The sequence below is a fragment of the Lissotriton helveticus genome, chromosome 3_1 (assembly GCF_964261635.1).
Source record: "Lissotriton helveticus chromosome 3_1, aLisHel1.1, whole genome shotgun sequence".
Taxonomy (NCBI): Eukaryota; Metazoa; Chordata; class Amphibia; order Caudata; family Salamandridae; genus Lissotriton; species Lissotriton helveticus.
Genome location: NC_136061.1, coordinates 225,687,473 through 225,702,036, shown reverse-complemented (window position 1 = coordinate 225,702,036; position 14,564 = coordinate 225,687,473). Strand labels below are relative to the sequence as shown.

Here is a 14,564-nt window from a genome sequence, read left to right as displayed (position 1 = left end):
TGCTCCTTTTTCTCAGGGCAACGGAACCCTGTCCCCTCATCCTGTAATGTCGGCCACCATATTTAGGTCTCGCTGAAGCAATGCGTAAGCATTGTTCGGCGAGATTATAGTAAGAGGCTTTCAAAAGTCTACCCCCTGCGGATTAGGTGCAGTTCATGTGAGCCAGGCACGTGCACATCACCAGCCACATCGCACACCATACACCATTTGTCTGAGCCTCGGCATCAGACTTCAAAGGCATCCGCCCCCACGCCCCCCCCATCAGACTTCAAAGGAATGCGCTCCACCATTTGTCTGAGCCTCGGCATCAGACTTCAAAGGCATCCGCTCCCAAGCCGCTCCCGACTCCCAATGCCGCTCCCCCGCCACCCACCACACAATGCGAGAGTCCCATAATGGGTCACTAACATCCTATTTGGTTCATGCGTGTCGCCTTACACTGTCCTTTCCAGGGCGGAGCGGGAGTTCCCCGTCAGCACGGCGGTGCTCCCAGTCACATCAGATCAGACATAATAACACCTGAGTCAACTAACAAAGCTGGTCAACCGCTTCCTCTCACGACCCAACTGCAGCGAGCGCCTCAAGCCTTGCAGACCAGACCCGTTTATTTTACACCATTGCCCCCTTCATTTCCTCATATTTCAACTCTTTGAAGGGCCGTCGGCACATCAGAGGGTTTTAATCTGGCGTATAGCTTTAAAAATATCGTAGGGCATTTCGTAATTTCAGACATACGAAAAGGTTGGACTCGCCGACTCCCAAAATCAACTTCCTGAGGCACTCTATCTGCTGAATTGGTTTTCTGATGTCATAGTCATTTAATAAGGAGCATCTAAAATACCTTGTTTCCCTCTTACTTGGAGGCTTGCTCCTATTTCCGTGGACATAGTCAGGGGCGACTGTATCACTCGCAGAGCGGTAGTGACAACATCGGCAGGCCTCTGTGATGGTGGCTCCGGTATTGGCCCCACCCCCGGCGCAGCATAGCTGCTTTGTGAGTGCCTGGCAAGGTTACGTCTCTGGATTCTACAGAGGCCCGCCCGGCCATGAGTCGTAAGTAGAAATTTACATGACATCTTCAGTATTCATTTTTTGCATGGCTTTTCGGTCATTGTTTACTTTACTTTGATTATGAGCGAGATATCATTAAGGCAGCCGTTGAACACATTTTAAAGTGTTTTCTTCTTACATTTAGTGTTTTAAAGCTTGTACTGATAAGGGAAGAAATACTTAGTTGATCCACATTTTTGTACAAACTTTAAAAAGATTTTTCTTCTAACATTTATAGTTCAAAGTATGTACTTATAAGAGAAAAATACTGCCTTTAGGTGATCCACATTTTTGTACAAACAGTCATACAGGTATAACAGTCATGACGATAAAAAAATGCAGCCAGGTGGCTCCAGCTAATACTTCATCTGAGTTTATGTAGACCATCTTTATAACCTGAAATCGCACCTGTTATGAGGGTGCATGCATCAGTGGCAACCAACCGTGAAGGTGCTGGGTGGCACACTACTGCTTCCTTCTGAAAACATAGTTCAAACCAATAAACAATAATGCCCCGGTTGCTTACTGGTAATCTTCATTACACCAAGTCCGAGCCTTACTTGCCACAGTCATTACATAATGAGCAATAGCTCCTGTGGGCAGATCGTCAAAGCAAAAGGTAGCGTGCTAGTTTCCCATTCCCCCAAGATGGACTTCTCCCTCTAATTAGTATAAAACAAGCATTTGCAATGCAATAGGTCCACATCCTCGGCAACAGACTTCAAAGGAAGCCGCTTCCCCGCCCCCCCACCACCCAATGCTGCTCCCCCGCCCTCACCCCCGCCACGCAATGCCGCGAGCTTGTTAATTACTGCAAGCTGCCTTTACGATCATCTTGCGTGTTTGCCATGCGCTGATTAAACTGAACTGCCTTTCACCTGTTCGTGCCTCCTATCAGCCATGTCACACTAGTTGTTTCATTTTTACTGCTCTCCTTAGCCTTCATCTTACCTTTTTTTTACATTTATAGCAAGCTGTCCGTTACGCTCGCCTCGCGCGTATGCCTCTAACTGTTTCATTAGTGCTCATGCCTGCCGTCTGCCACGCTCTCTATTATTGTTTAACACCACAAGCCCTTCAAAGCTCATCTTAGAGCTCGCGCTACGTTTCACTGAATGTTTGCCCGTGCCATTCTCCTGCATTGTTCTTGAGAGCCTGCGCTCTATGCCACCGCCAGAGATATTGTGTCTTCTCACGAGCGCGTCTATGATTTATCACTCTGCCTGTGTTGCGAGAGCACCGTGAAATACTTCTGCCAGCAATTTTGTTTTCTTCTAAAGATTAAAGTGTTGTGGCCACTCACATAGTAAAGCGACACTTACCTCTTGCTGTTCACCCTGGCGTCCTCAGTTATTTCTTCCTCATTACCTCGCTCTCATCAACATCATAGAGCACAGCTTTCCAAACTGTGTGGCGCGACACGTTACTGTGTCGCGCCCCAACCGGAGGTGTGTCGCGCGATGTGACGCAATGAAGTCTGCGGGCTGATATTATGGGAATGCGACTCGAGCCTCAATCAGTGATTGCGACGGGCAAGGTGGAAGGCGGAGCAGCAGCTTCATCGCCTGAAGCTCGATTCCGCTATACCGAGGCTCAATGGGGGCTTTGTCTGAGTCTCAGCGGCGGAGTGAGAGGCCAGTGGCAGTATTGACACCCTCCACCCCCTCCGGGAGTGCTACGGCGCTGAGCGCGTGGCCTTGTGACACAGTGGCATCGGAGTCCCAGGCACTCACTCGGTACATAAGTAGTGAGATGTAGACATTTTTTGGACATTTTAAAACGCTGATGGCATTAATATGGCTCCAATCATAGAGACGTAGTTTGTATCCCTTCCCTGGTGCTAGGTAACTTAACTAATATGGTGCCAATCTCGGAGGTGTAGTTACTACACCTCCGAGGTTGGCACCATACTAGTTAAGTTACTTTGGTTCAGCACTTTCCCATGCGAGCAACGTGCTGAAAAAACAAAGGTCCCCTCATGTCTCCTACTTAGAGCAGTCCGGAATGGCCTCCGTAAATATGACCTTAGGTGTTGTGTGTAGTCAGCTGTGTCCACTCTAGGACACCGTATGTTTGCATATACATCTATTAAAATAAAGACCTCAATTTCACCTGCTTGCCCGATGGAGTTCTTAACACTGGGCAAGAATAATAGCAATAAAAAGAAAACCCCCGAGGCATGTGGCACTGTACTTGTGAGGATCGAGCGTCTTACTCTAGTGATGCTATTGGCACTGCTGAGCCACTCAGTCCTTTTTCTCTCGGCCATGATGGCTTACTTGAGTGTCAATAAGGACTGTGAGGGTGGAGAGTGCAAGAGAGGGGAAGCAGAGCAGGAGCCAGGTGTCCCAAGGTTTCCAAATAACTCCTGGGCCTCGCAAGCAGGGATCTTTGGGAGAAAGACAGGAAGACGTGATGCAATGCGTCAAGCGCCAGCCACACTGGGACACCCTTGGATCTCCCAGAAGCAGTCTCAGTCAAGGAGCGTGGGCACTACAAATATCGTGAGAACAATTGGGGAAGAAGTGGTACAGTCTGCACATCATACACAAGCTGAAAGTTAGCGTTGAGCTCACAGCAACATTTTGAAGCATTTCTGTTACAGTGAACAAGGTCAGTGTGCATGTGAGTTGCTCATAGGAGAACGTGGCCGGAGGGGCCTGACGCGCGTCATTCAATGCTTTGCCTACTACTTTTTCAAAAATTTCTCGGGGAGACAAGAAATTGAGGTGGTTCGGGCTCACTCGCTGCGCTTGCTCGCATTACAGTTTCCCTAAAATAAGATTGACAAAAAGGTGTGTCACCAACATGAAAAGTTTGGAAAGCTGTGCCATAGAGCGTGAAATCGCTCTCAAAGACAGTCTTTCTTATTAAACACTGCCACCCTGTGGCAACCACTGGCATTTAATTTTCACTTGTTCACCCTGTTGCTCTCCAGAGATGTAATCTCAACACTCTTTTTTAATTATTGTTCGCTATTGGCTTTGCACTTCCCTTCCCAATTTAAATATACATGGATAACATACAGGTGCTTACCCACAAAAACCACTTGCTTGTTTACCCCAAAACTCTACCTGCCCGGAGGATCCGTTTAGGTTGGCTCGCAGTCCGAAGCTGCCTAAATTACAAATCCCCAGACCTAGGCTTCTAGCAGTGTTTTTCTCCTATTCTGTTCATCTCGGCCTAGAACATCTCAGATTTTGTTAACCGGTAACAACTATTTGTCAGAAGTTATTTTCAAAGTGATATTTTTAGAGCTTTTTAATTGCCTTTTGCTTCACATCTTTTGATTATAGTTTTATTGCACTACCGTCTCTACCTACCTGTTCTCTTCTCCCGTGCTGTTCTGCTGCTCTCTTCCACTCCACCTCTTTCTTTAACTACCTGTTCTCTTCTGCTGTGCTGACCTGCTGCTCTCTTCCACCTCACCTCCTTCTCTAACTCCCTGTTCTCTACTCTTCTCCTGTGCTGATCTGCTGCTCTCTTCCATCCACCTCCTTCTTTAAATCCCTGTTCTCTTCTGCTGTGCTGATCTGCTGCTCTCTTCCACCCACCTCCTTCTCTAACTCCCTGTTCTCTTCTCTTCTCTTCTCCTGTGCTGATCTGTTGCTCTCTTCCACCCGCCTCATTCTCTAACTCCCAGTTCTCTTCTCCTGTGCTGATCTGTTGCTCTCTTCCACCCCACCTCCTTCTTTAACTCCCTGTTAACCTCTGCTGATCTGCTGCTCTCTTCCACCTCACCTCCTTCTTTAACTCCCTATTCTCTTCTGCTGTGCTGATCTGTTCCTCTCTTCCAGCCACCTCCTTCTCTAACTCCCTGTTCTCTTCTCTTCTCTCATGCTGATCTGCTGCTCTCTTCCATCCCACCTCCTTCTTTAACTCCCTGTTCTCTTCTGCTGTGCTGATCTATTCCTCTCTTCCACCCACCTCGTTTTCCAACTCCCTGTTCTTTTCTCTTCTCTCGTACCTGATCTGCTGCTTTCTTCCACCCTGCCTCCTTCTCTAATTCCCTGTTCTCTTCTCTTCTCGTGTTGGCGATCTGCTGCCCTCTTCCACCCCACCTCCTTCTTTAACTCCCTGTTCTCTTTTGCTGTGCTGATCTGCTGCTCTCTTCCACCCACCTCCTTCTCTAATTCCCTGTTCTCTTCACTACTCCCGCACTGATCTGCTGTTCTCTTCCACCACCTCCTTCTCTAGCTCCCTGTTCTCTTCTCCTGTGCCGATCTGCTGTTCTCTTCCACACGCCTCCTTCTTTAAATCCATGTTCTCTTCTCCTGTGCTGATCTGCTGCTCTCTTCCAACCCACCTCCTTCTTTAACCCCCTGTTCTCTTCTCCTGTGCTGATCTGCTGCTCTCTTCCACCCGCCTCCTTCTTTAACCCCCTGTTCTCTTCTCCTGTGCTAATCTGCTGTTCTCTTCCCCCGCCTCTTTCTCTAACTCCCTGTTCTCTTCTCCTGTGCCGATCTGCTATTCTCTTCCACCCGACTCCCTCTTTAACTCCCTGTTCTCTTCTCCTGTGCTGATCTGCTGCTCTCTTCCACCCCACATCCTCTTGTACTCCCTGTTCTCTTCTCCTGTGCTGATCTACTGCTCTCTTCAACCCCACCTCCTTCTTTAACTCCTTGTTCTCTTCTCCTGTGCTAATCTGCTTTTCTCTTCCACCCGCTTCCTTCCTTAACTCCCAGTTCTCTTCTCTTCTCCTGTGCTGATCTGCTGCTCTCTTCCACCACACCTCCTTCTTTAACTCCCTGTTCTCTTCTCTTCTCCTGTGCTGAATCTGCTGCACTCTTCCACCCGCCTTCTTCTTTAACTCCCTGTTCTGTTCTCCCATGCTGATCTGCTGCTCTCTTCCACCCCGCCCCCTTCTCCAACTCCCTGTTCTCTTCTCCCGTGCTGATCTGCTGTTCCCTTCCACCGCCTCCTTCTCTAACTCCCTGTTTTCTTCTCCCGTACTGATCGGTTGTTCTCTTCCACCCACTTCTTTCTCTAACTCCCTGTTCTCTTTTGCTGTGCTGATCTGCTGCTCTCTTCCACCCGCCTCCTTCTTAAACTCCCTTTTCTCTTCTGCTGTGCTGATCTGCTGCTCTCTTCCACATACATCCTTCTCTAACCGCACACACACATACAACCACGCACACGCACACACATACAACCACACACCCAACCACACAAACACACACAACCACACCATAGACACAATCTTACACACAACCACACACACACACAACCACACCCAACCACACACTCAACCACACATACAACAACACACAACCACACACACAACCACACACAACCCCACACACTCACACACAACCACACAACCACACACCCAACCACATAGACACAACCACACACACAACCAAACACACACACAACCATACACACGCACAACAACTGTCACGGCTGCTGGCTCCTCGGGGGTCGGAACGATGCTCATATGGGGTCCACCTCCTGACGTCCCTGCACTCTGACTAACAGTAAACATCCAGAGCACAAAGGCAGTCAAGCAAGGGATAGGTAGGGGTAGGAGCAGCAGGGATAGGGAGACCTGTAACAAAAGAGGACACACGTTAGTGCACACCTCTCTTCTCTCTATGCTCCTATACTATTTCACTACAGACCCCGTATTCCTTTACCACACCGCTATCATACATACCAGAAGTGCACTCATAAGTCCCTAAGAGAAGATTGGGGTTATTCAACTTCTCAGTTCTCCAAGTAAAACAATAGTATCCTTCCCCCTCCTGATTCCACCAAAGCAAGAGTTACTTTACAAATGTGGCAAATGAAGTACAAATAACGGCAGAAAGCAAAGACAGCCTACCGGCTGGTTCCAAGGATGAGGAACCTCTCCGTTCCTTCTCTGAAAGCTAATGGAGAATCTCCAATTGAAGCATATGTTTTAGAGTTCCAGGAGGGGGCAATCCAACGTCTCCTGACTCTTGATGGGATGGTCACAACAGCTATCACCAGTTTACTTGATGCGGTCAAGAAGGGTGCAATCCTGCGTCTTCTTGACCAAAGTCTCAAGTAGAAAACACCCCCAAACACCAGATCTCTTTGGTAAGTTACACTCAGCCGCGTGCAACGATGCAAACGCCGACTAGGGGACGCGGAGGGGGCAATCCTGCGTCTCACGCGTCTCACCCTTAAGGATGAAGACAAAACCATGTGAGGACGCGGAGGGGGCAATCCGACGTCTCTCGCGCCTCACACAAACATCAATGGCAGTACCAGCCGGTAACTGCTGCAGGCGTACTAGCTCCTCCGAGCCAGCACTCAAACATGCTTCGCAGCCACGAAGCAGGAACGGCTACGCGAAGATAAACAAACGAATTCCGCAGCAGATCCGCGGGGACAGGGCGTCCGTTATCCAACTGACTCCCAAGGACGAATCACCTGCGGTAACCTCTGCCTCCCATGCTGCTATATGCCTTTCGCGGTCCGTCCCCCCTTCCGCTAGGCATTATGGGAGATGTAGTCTTCCTTCTATAACTTAGCTAGGCACATCCGCTAGACCCTGACAACAACACCCAACCACACACACAACCATACCCAACCACACCCACACACAACCACACACACAACCACACACATCTATCTATCGCCCTCACTCTATCTATCTATCTATCTATCTATCTATCTATCTATCTATCTATCTATCTATCAATCTATCTATCTATCTATCTATCTATCGCCCTCACTCTCTATCTATCGATCAATCTATCTATCTACCTATCGGACTCACTCTATCTATCGCCCTCACTCTATCTATCGCCATCTATCTATCTATCTATCGCCCTCTATCTATCTATCGCCCTCTATCTATCTATCACCCTCACTCTATCTATCGCCCTCACTCTATCTATCGCCCTCACTCTATCTATCTATCTAGCTATCTATCTATCTATCGCCCTCACTCTATCTATCTATCTCACTCTATCTATCGCCCTGACTCTATCTATCGCCCTCATTCTATCTATCTATCGCCCTCACTCGATCTATCGCCATCACTATCTGTCTATCTAGCGCCCTCACTCTATTTATCTATTTATCGCCTCCCTCTATCTATCTATCGCCCTCACTCTATCTATCGAACCACAACAGCATCACTCAGGGGCACCACAGAATCGCTCAGGGGCACCACATCATCACTCAGGGGCACCACAACATCACTATGCGCTACCACAGCATCACTCGTCGCCACCCCAACATCACTCAGTGCCACAACAGCATCAATCTGTGCAACCATTCAACAACTGGTTCAAATTTGTTCTCTCAATGTTTCAAGCTTTATTACAAATGTCACAAAAATATGTTAATATTACACTTCTGTTCTTGGATTTTCGTCACAATAAAATACACTGAACATAATCTTCACAAACGTTATTTACAAAAGTTTAAGCTATTGCCATTATAAATTACAATAACTTTTATGTAAGTATTAATTATTTAAAAAAAATTAAAAGCCATTGTTATTTGCAATATCAATACATCTAAGTCACGTAAATACAAAAAATGTTGCATTACAAATACAATAGGTGTCACATTTGCAAAAGTTAAAAGTATTGGCATTGTAAATGACAAAGCTATTAATATCACTATTTTCAAAACCAACAAATAAATACAAAATATGTCATTTACAATACCAATAGCTCAAACTTTCCTAATGCGAGACCTATTGCATTGCAAATGCTTGTTTTTTCATGTTGTGGCCAGTCAATCAGAGAGCTATGGGTCTGCAAACCCAGTTTTTGGGTCACAGACGCAAAACAGACAGTAGAAAAAGCGTATCCAATCAGATGTCATTATTTTTTCAAATGTGGGTATGCTGATAGTCTGAGGATCTCGGTTTGTGGGCCTTCTGTGTAATAATTGGCAAGATATCTCTACCATTCTACGTTCGATTGAAAGGTCTGTTCAATGTCTAATACTAATTTCTCAAAAACTACTTAACAGATTTACATCAAACAAAGCAAAGGAATGTGCCTGAGTAACATTCTACTTTCATGTCAAGTCTGGTTTAATTCTCTTCTGCGATTTGCTCTGTTGCAGTCAAAAGCGTCCTATGGTAATTGAAATCTGAACTGTTTTACAAATATTATCGCAGACATCAAAATATATATTTCAATAAAGCTGTGGCCTAAATCCAACATCGAGACCATTTCAAATTACATAATTGTTTCTACTGTATCATTACAATTTAAGAATAACAACATTTCTGCTACTCTGAGATCACCATAATAACTAATCTCTAGGAGCTTTGAAAAAGCCCCAGGCCTGTGAGCGGTAAAAGAGTGAAACACATTTTGGCTGAGATTTTAATTCGACCCAGCACAAAGGAGGGCCTTAATAGAGGATGTACAATTCACCATAATTAGGTGTCATACTTAAAGATGTAATTTATTTAATATTATGTTTGTAATTTTGGTTTTGTATGTGCCAACATAAATTTAAATTATTATGAAGTAACTTGGGTTGATACATAACCTTTGTTAAAACCCAGCATCTACTTTTTGTGTACAATGTTGAATGCTATCCATGATTCCGAACAATACTAATTAATCGGTATTATACAATTTAACTTTAAGTATTTGTACCTCCAACTAACGTTCCTGAAATCTAAACTGTCACTTTTCTGACATCCCTACTTTTCCCTTACTCCCTCCACCACGCAGCTGTGCATGAAAATTCCATGCAGAACCTCAATTTCATGAGCATTTTTTTGGGAAATGTATTGCAGATATGTCAAATGGTGCCAACGTGATTACCAACACAAAAACAGCATTTCAGTGGAAAGTTAGACTTAACCATACATAGCCGTGCTACTGAAATATATATATATATATATATATATATATATATATATATATATATATATATATATATATATATATATATATATATATAGAGAGAGAGAGAGAGAGAGAGAGAGAGAGAGAGGAACTAGTGAAATAGATAGAATATATGCAGGTGAACAGAGTGAAATATGCTATTTTCTATGGCTGCTTTTAGGTTGCAGACAGGGCCTCTGCACAAGTATTTCTTAACAGAATGCCAGGTGTCTGCTTCAATGTAACAGAATAAATAATGTACACAGCCGTACAAGGGATTGGATCAATCGGTCTGATGCGAATGACAAAGCTACATGTGGTATAGGATTTAGTTTCTGATGGGAACTTCAGAAAAATATTCATATCAGCATGTGACCTGCCAGAGTATGGCTTTACCGAAAGCACTACTGGGTTATGACAGTCTGCCCTCTGGTGGCAGGGTGGCAGAGTAGTTTATTTTTCCTCAGTGAGAGGAAAATGAAGCAATATAGCAATACTGTGTCCAGAAAAAAACAGTCTGCCTCAGCCTCCATCTTCTGCCAGCCAACCACACTCGGGGCTGTAATTCCATAAGGGAAGGTAAATACGCGAGCAGACAGATGGTGGAATGTAACAGTTGTGCCAAAATATAACAAAAAGCATAAAATGGCCTTTCTTTAGATTATGAGGGGCTCTCCTATAGGCAAAATGAACTAAGAACCCCCACGCTCGTGCTGCACAGATCTATATGGTAGAAGCCATGAAAAGCTCTACTTCCTAAAGTGAGGACTGAAAATATTTAAAATGCGTCTACAAAGTGTTGTAAGTAAAGACTCACCAACATTTAGGTTTTCGTACATGGATTATTTTACAGTGGATGTGAAAGATGGGTGTACGCTGGTAAAGAGTAGGAAAGAGAAATAAAAGTGAGGGTGTAGAAAGGGTGGCCACCTCACTCCAGGTTGTCACGAAAACTGTGTCTGGGCCCCTACCTTTTTCACCTATACATCTTTGGTATCAGGTGCCTCAGTCTAGTTAGTTTAGCCTAGTTGGTTCATTGCAAGCAAAACAGGACTACAAACCCCAGAATGCATTAGGCTGACACACTGAAGCCCAGGACTGGAAAGGGGGTCCGTAATGACATGGAGTCAGAAAGGCACGGTCGGTGTGGCAGTCTGTATGCTAATAATAATCATTGGGGATGTAGGGTTCATTATTTGCTGGTTTAAGTGACAGCTCATTTTGGTTAGCGACAACTGGGGGCACTGTCTACACACACTGGCTGAAGGACTAACTCCTCCTACCCCCCCTGCACTGCAGCCCGCTCTGGTTCGGAGCTGAGAGAGGACGAGGAAGTGCCAGCGCGCCCTCTGACTCACCGAGCTCTCCTGGGTCCTGCAGTTGTAGTGAACTCTGACAAACGGATCCGATGCGCCATTCCGGTCCTTCCTCGCGAGATCCCTGCGGGGAGAAACAAGAAGAGAGACAAAACTGTGACTCAATGAATTAAACGCCAGGAGAGATGTCATCTCTGGCTGAGCACTTAATTTTTAATGAAAACTGCATCGCCAAGGCAGAGGCCTGTTTGCTGCTTCCTAATTCTGCGCTGTACGAAAGGTAAACGAATATCCCCCGCTTCTGTAAAGGTAAAACACTCAGACAACATAAAATAAATACCAACAGTTGGGAAAAGCTAAGAAGGTGCTTGAGAAAATAAGATTTTCGCCATTAACTTGCACTGAAGTGGAGAAAGGTATGAGGTGGAGTAAGCTAAAATTAAGATAGATAGCCTTAAAAAAATAAATCCCACTAATGTGGTGGGCTGCCTAGTGCCCACAGGGTCTGAATGGCCTTGTTCACTGCCTGGAAGGGGGGAGGAGGGGGCTGGGCATGGGGGTAACAGGATTTCGAGAGACTGTAACTCAAAACTGTGTCTAACCCCCACCGGAATACCAGCTAGGACTAGGATACTGGGATTTAGGATTAGGGTAGTTCAACCAGTTATGGATTCAGGGCCGTGGGCCACCAGGGTGCTACCCTAAGGCTATGGCGAGGAGGAAAACATTTACATCACACATACATCCTTCTCGGCCTGGAGACTGATAGAAAGGTCTCCCTCAAAGCGATAGGTGATTCAGAGTGGGGTGGGATGATACTGGGTAAACACGCTTGCATTCAAGGAATGCTTTCTGCAGGTCATCAGACCTCTTGATGCACACGTGGGTGGCTTTTGGCCTCCGGGTGGCTCCTAGACAGCCCAGTCCTTCAGGACAACCTCCAGATTCTCTAGGTTAGGGTCTCAATACTCCCCACGCCATTCAGTACACCTTCCTCTTCTTCCAAGTCACAGAGGAAGGGCACCCTTGCTGATTCGGGGCCTGCTAATGAGCAAAACATCAACAAGGAGAGCCCTGCCCCTGGTACACATTTCTCGAGATTCATACATAGTTTCAGTTTAAGTCAAGATCCGGTAAAACTAGTGAGTGTATGCTGCAAGTGTTTGTCCTCATTTGGGGCAGTAGCAGGAAGCCAGGGCAAAGTAAATCAAAGTTTCCTTCACAGTTTCCATCTTCTGCAAACCCAAGCACCCTTTATAATTCACTTCTACAATATAGGTACAAAGCATCTCTCCCAGGTTTTAGTTCCTTACTTCAAGGATTCTGGAAAGGCAGTTGTTGCAATTCTTGTGGATTGTTCTGTGTTTCACCTCCAGTGGACTTGTTCTGTGACTCAACAGGAGGTGCTACATGATTTCATGATTTTAATGACAGACTGCAGACTTTGGTTACTGGCACACTGCAGGGGGTGTTTGGTAGTGTGAGAAGAGAGGCAGTGGGATGGCAGATCTTGGGGGCTTTGGGGGCAGAAAGAGGGCTACGATGTGAAGGGGAGCCAGGTACCGCAAAGAATGTGCCCACTAAGGGATGTATAACAAATGTATCTCCTACTTAGTTTAAACATATTTTTTGAAAGTGTGACACTCTATGCTGCAATAGTTAGCATCTATTTTGGATTGAGCGCTATGCAAAACATACGGAAGTGAATGAAATGAGAGCTGCAGAAATGATACAAAAACATAACTGTGTGCCTCGAAAGTTGCATTTGTATACAGCAAAATTTGTTAATCTATGCCACAAAACTGGGGAGCCTAATCAGATAAAAGAGATGCTCCGATATTTAAGCAGGTCATCTTTAAGTTACCTTTTTAGCAAACGTTAAGGAAAAAGCATGGCCTGAACAATCATAAACGATCGGCAAAGAAAAAGCAAGCATTCACAAAGCCCATGGATTTGTTTTTGTGTAGCTGACAGATTTTCTAAAGTTTCCCCACAAAACAGAACAGGTACAGTGGCTCAATTGTCTCGCACACACAACAGGTACAGCACAGGCGGCAACAGTACAGGTTCACTGAAACTGCCAAGCGCGAATATCATGAAGCGCGCCCTTAGGACCCGGGCCCCCCGGGCCACGCCCCCGGTCACGTGATCTGGGGCGACCGGTCGCCCAATCGGCACTCGGTCGCCCAAGTACTTCCGGGTCAGGCACACGTATGTCCGGCTGGGGGGGGGCAGGGGGCGGAGACCTTTGCCCTATTTAGGGTCAGGAACCCTGGCTTCTGTCTCTCTTTGCCCTCTGCCACCCCAGCTGACGACCTCGCCGGGCGACTCCTTTTTCCACCCCCTACCTTTTTACTTGTAATTTAAATTTAAATTGTCCCTTCGTCCCTTCGGCGCTCGCACCCCCCGTTGGATTGTCGAGGGAGTGCGAGGAGCGGCTTGGAGGCGGCGCTGGTGTTCCGGAGCCCGGCGGCGAGGCTCGGCGGCTGTGGAGAAAGTCGGCGGGAGATCGGCGCGCTGCGACGGAGAGACGCCCATTATTGCCAGGTAAGGGGCCGGGAGTTCTGGGGGGCCTGCTGGCAGCCGCTGATTGCGGGAGGGGGTTCGCGGGTTTTTTTTTTGGTGGGCTTACTTCCGGTGGTTGGTGGCTGCCGGTGGGGCTCCTGGGGTCCGGGTACCTTGTGGCAACGTGGGCGGCTCGGCTGGGGAGCGGGGGTTGGTATTTGCACGGGAGCTGGGTCAGGTGCGCAGGGCAGCAGTGGGGGACTTAATTGGAGCGCCCACTTCAAGGAGTCAGTTTCCCGCGCAATTTGCGTTGTTTTGAAAGCGGCTGTGTGGGGAAATTAGTTATCTAAGGCATCTCGGAAGCACAGTTTCCCGCGCAATCCCGCATTGTGATAAGCAGAGAGCGATGCCTCCCAAGAAGGTCAGCCATAAACGAAAGGGGAAGGACCCCGAAATTGCACAACTATTGAAGCTAATGCTGGCGAAGCTAGGTGAGGATCAGGAGAGCGCAAGCGATAGCGATGTCTCCCAGGAGGAGCCTGAGCAGGAGGTCATTAGCGAGCGACCGCGTAGGGAGGGGGTGCCACCAAGGGCTGCTTTTCCCCCCTTAGTGAAGAAGCCCAGGGCTCAGCAGAAGCGTAAGGGGAGTGCATCACGTAAGAAGTCTCATGGCAGGGTAGCTGGGGGCGAGAGACCAGTCGGTCCCGCCCCTCTTCCGTTTGAGGAGATACCTGCTACTGCATTGGAAGATTTGATTCCTACCCCCCTCATACCAGTCTTACCAGGTGGGGACCTACCGCTAGGAGCGGGACCTACGGGGGGAACTCCAATACCTGCAGTAACGCCAGCTGACCCAGTG

The 14,564-nt window shown here is 47.0% G+C and overlaps 1 protein-coding gene across 2 annotated transcripts in view; it reads right to left on the bottom strand.

The window, feature by feature from the left end:
- The window catches only part of LOC144822310 (ras GTPase-activating protein 4-like), a 528,733-nt gene that overhangs the window by 212,951 nt on the left and 301,218 nt on the right, over positions 1 to 14,564 (bottom strand). For both annotated transcript variants that reach the window (XM_078679660.1, XM_078679661.1), the window contains exon 6: positions 11,243 to 11,324. In XM_078679660.1, coding sequence (XP_078535786.1) covers positions 11,243 to 11,324 — 82 coding nt within the window. The remainder of the gene's footprint in view (positions 1 to 11,242; positions 11,325 to 14,564) is intronic.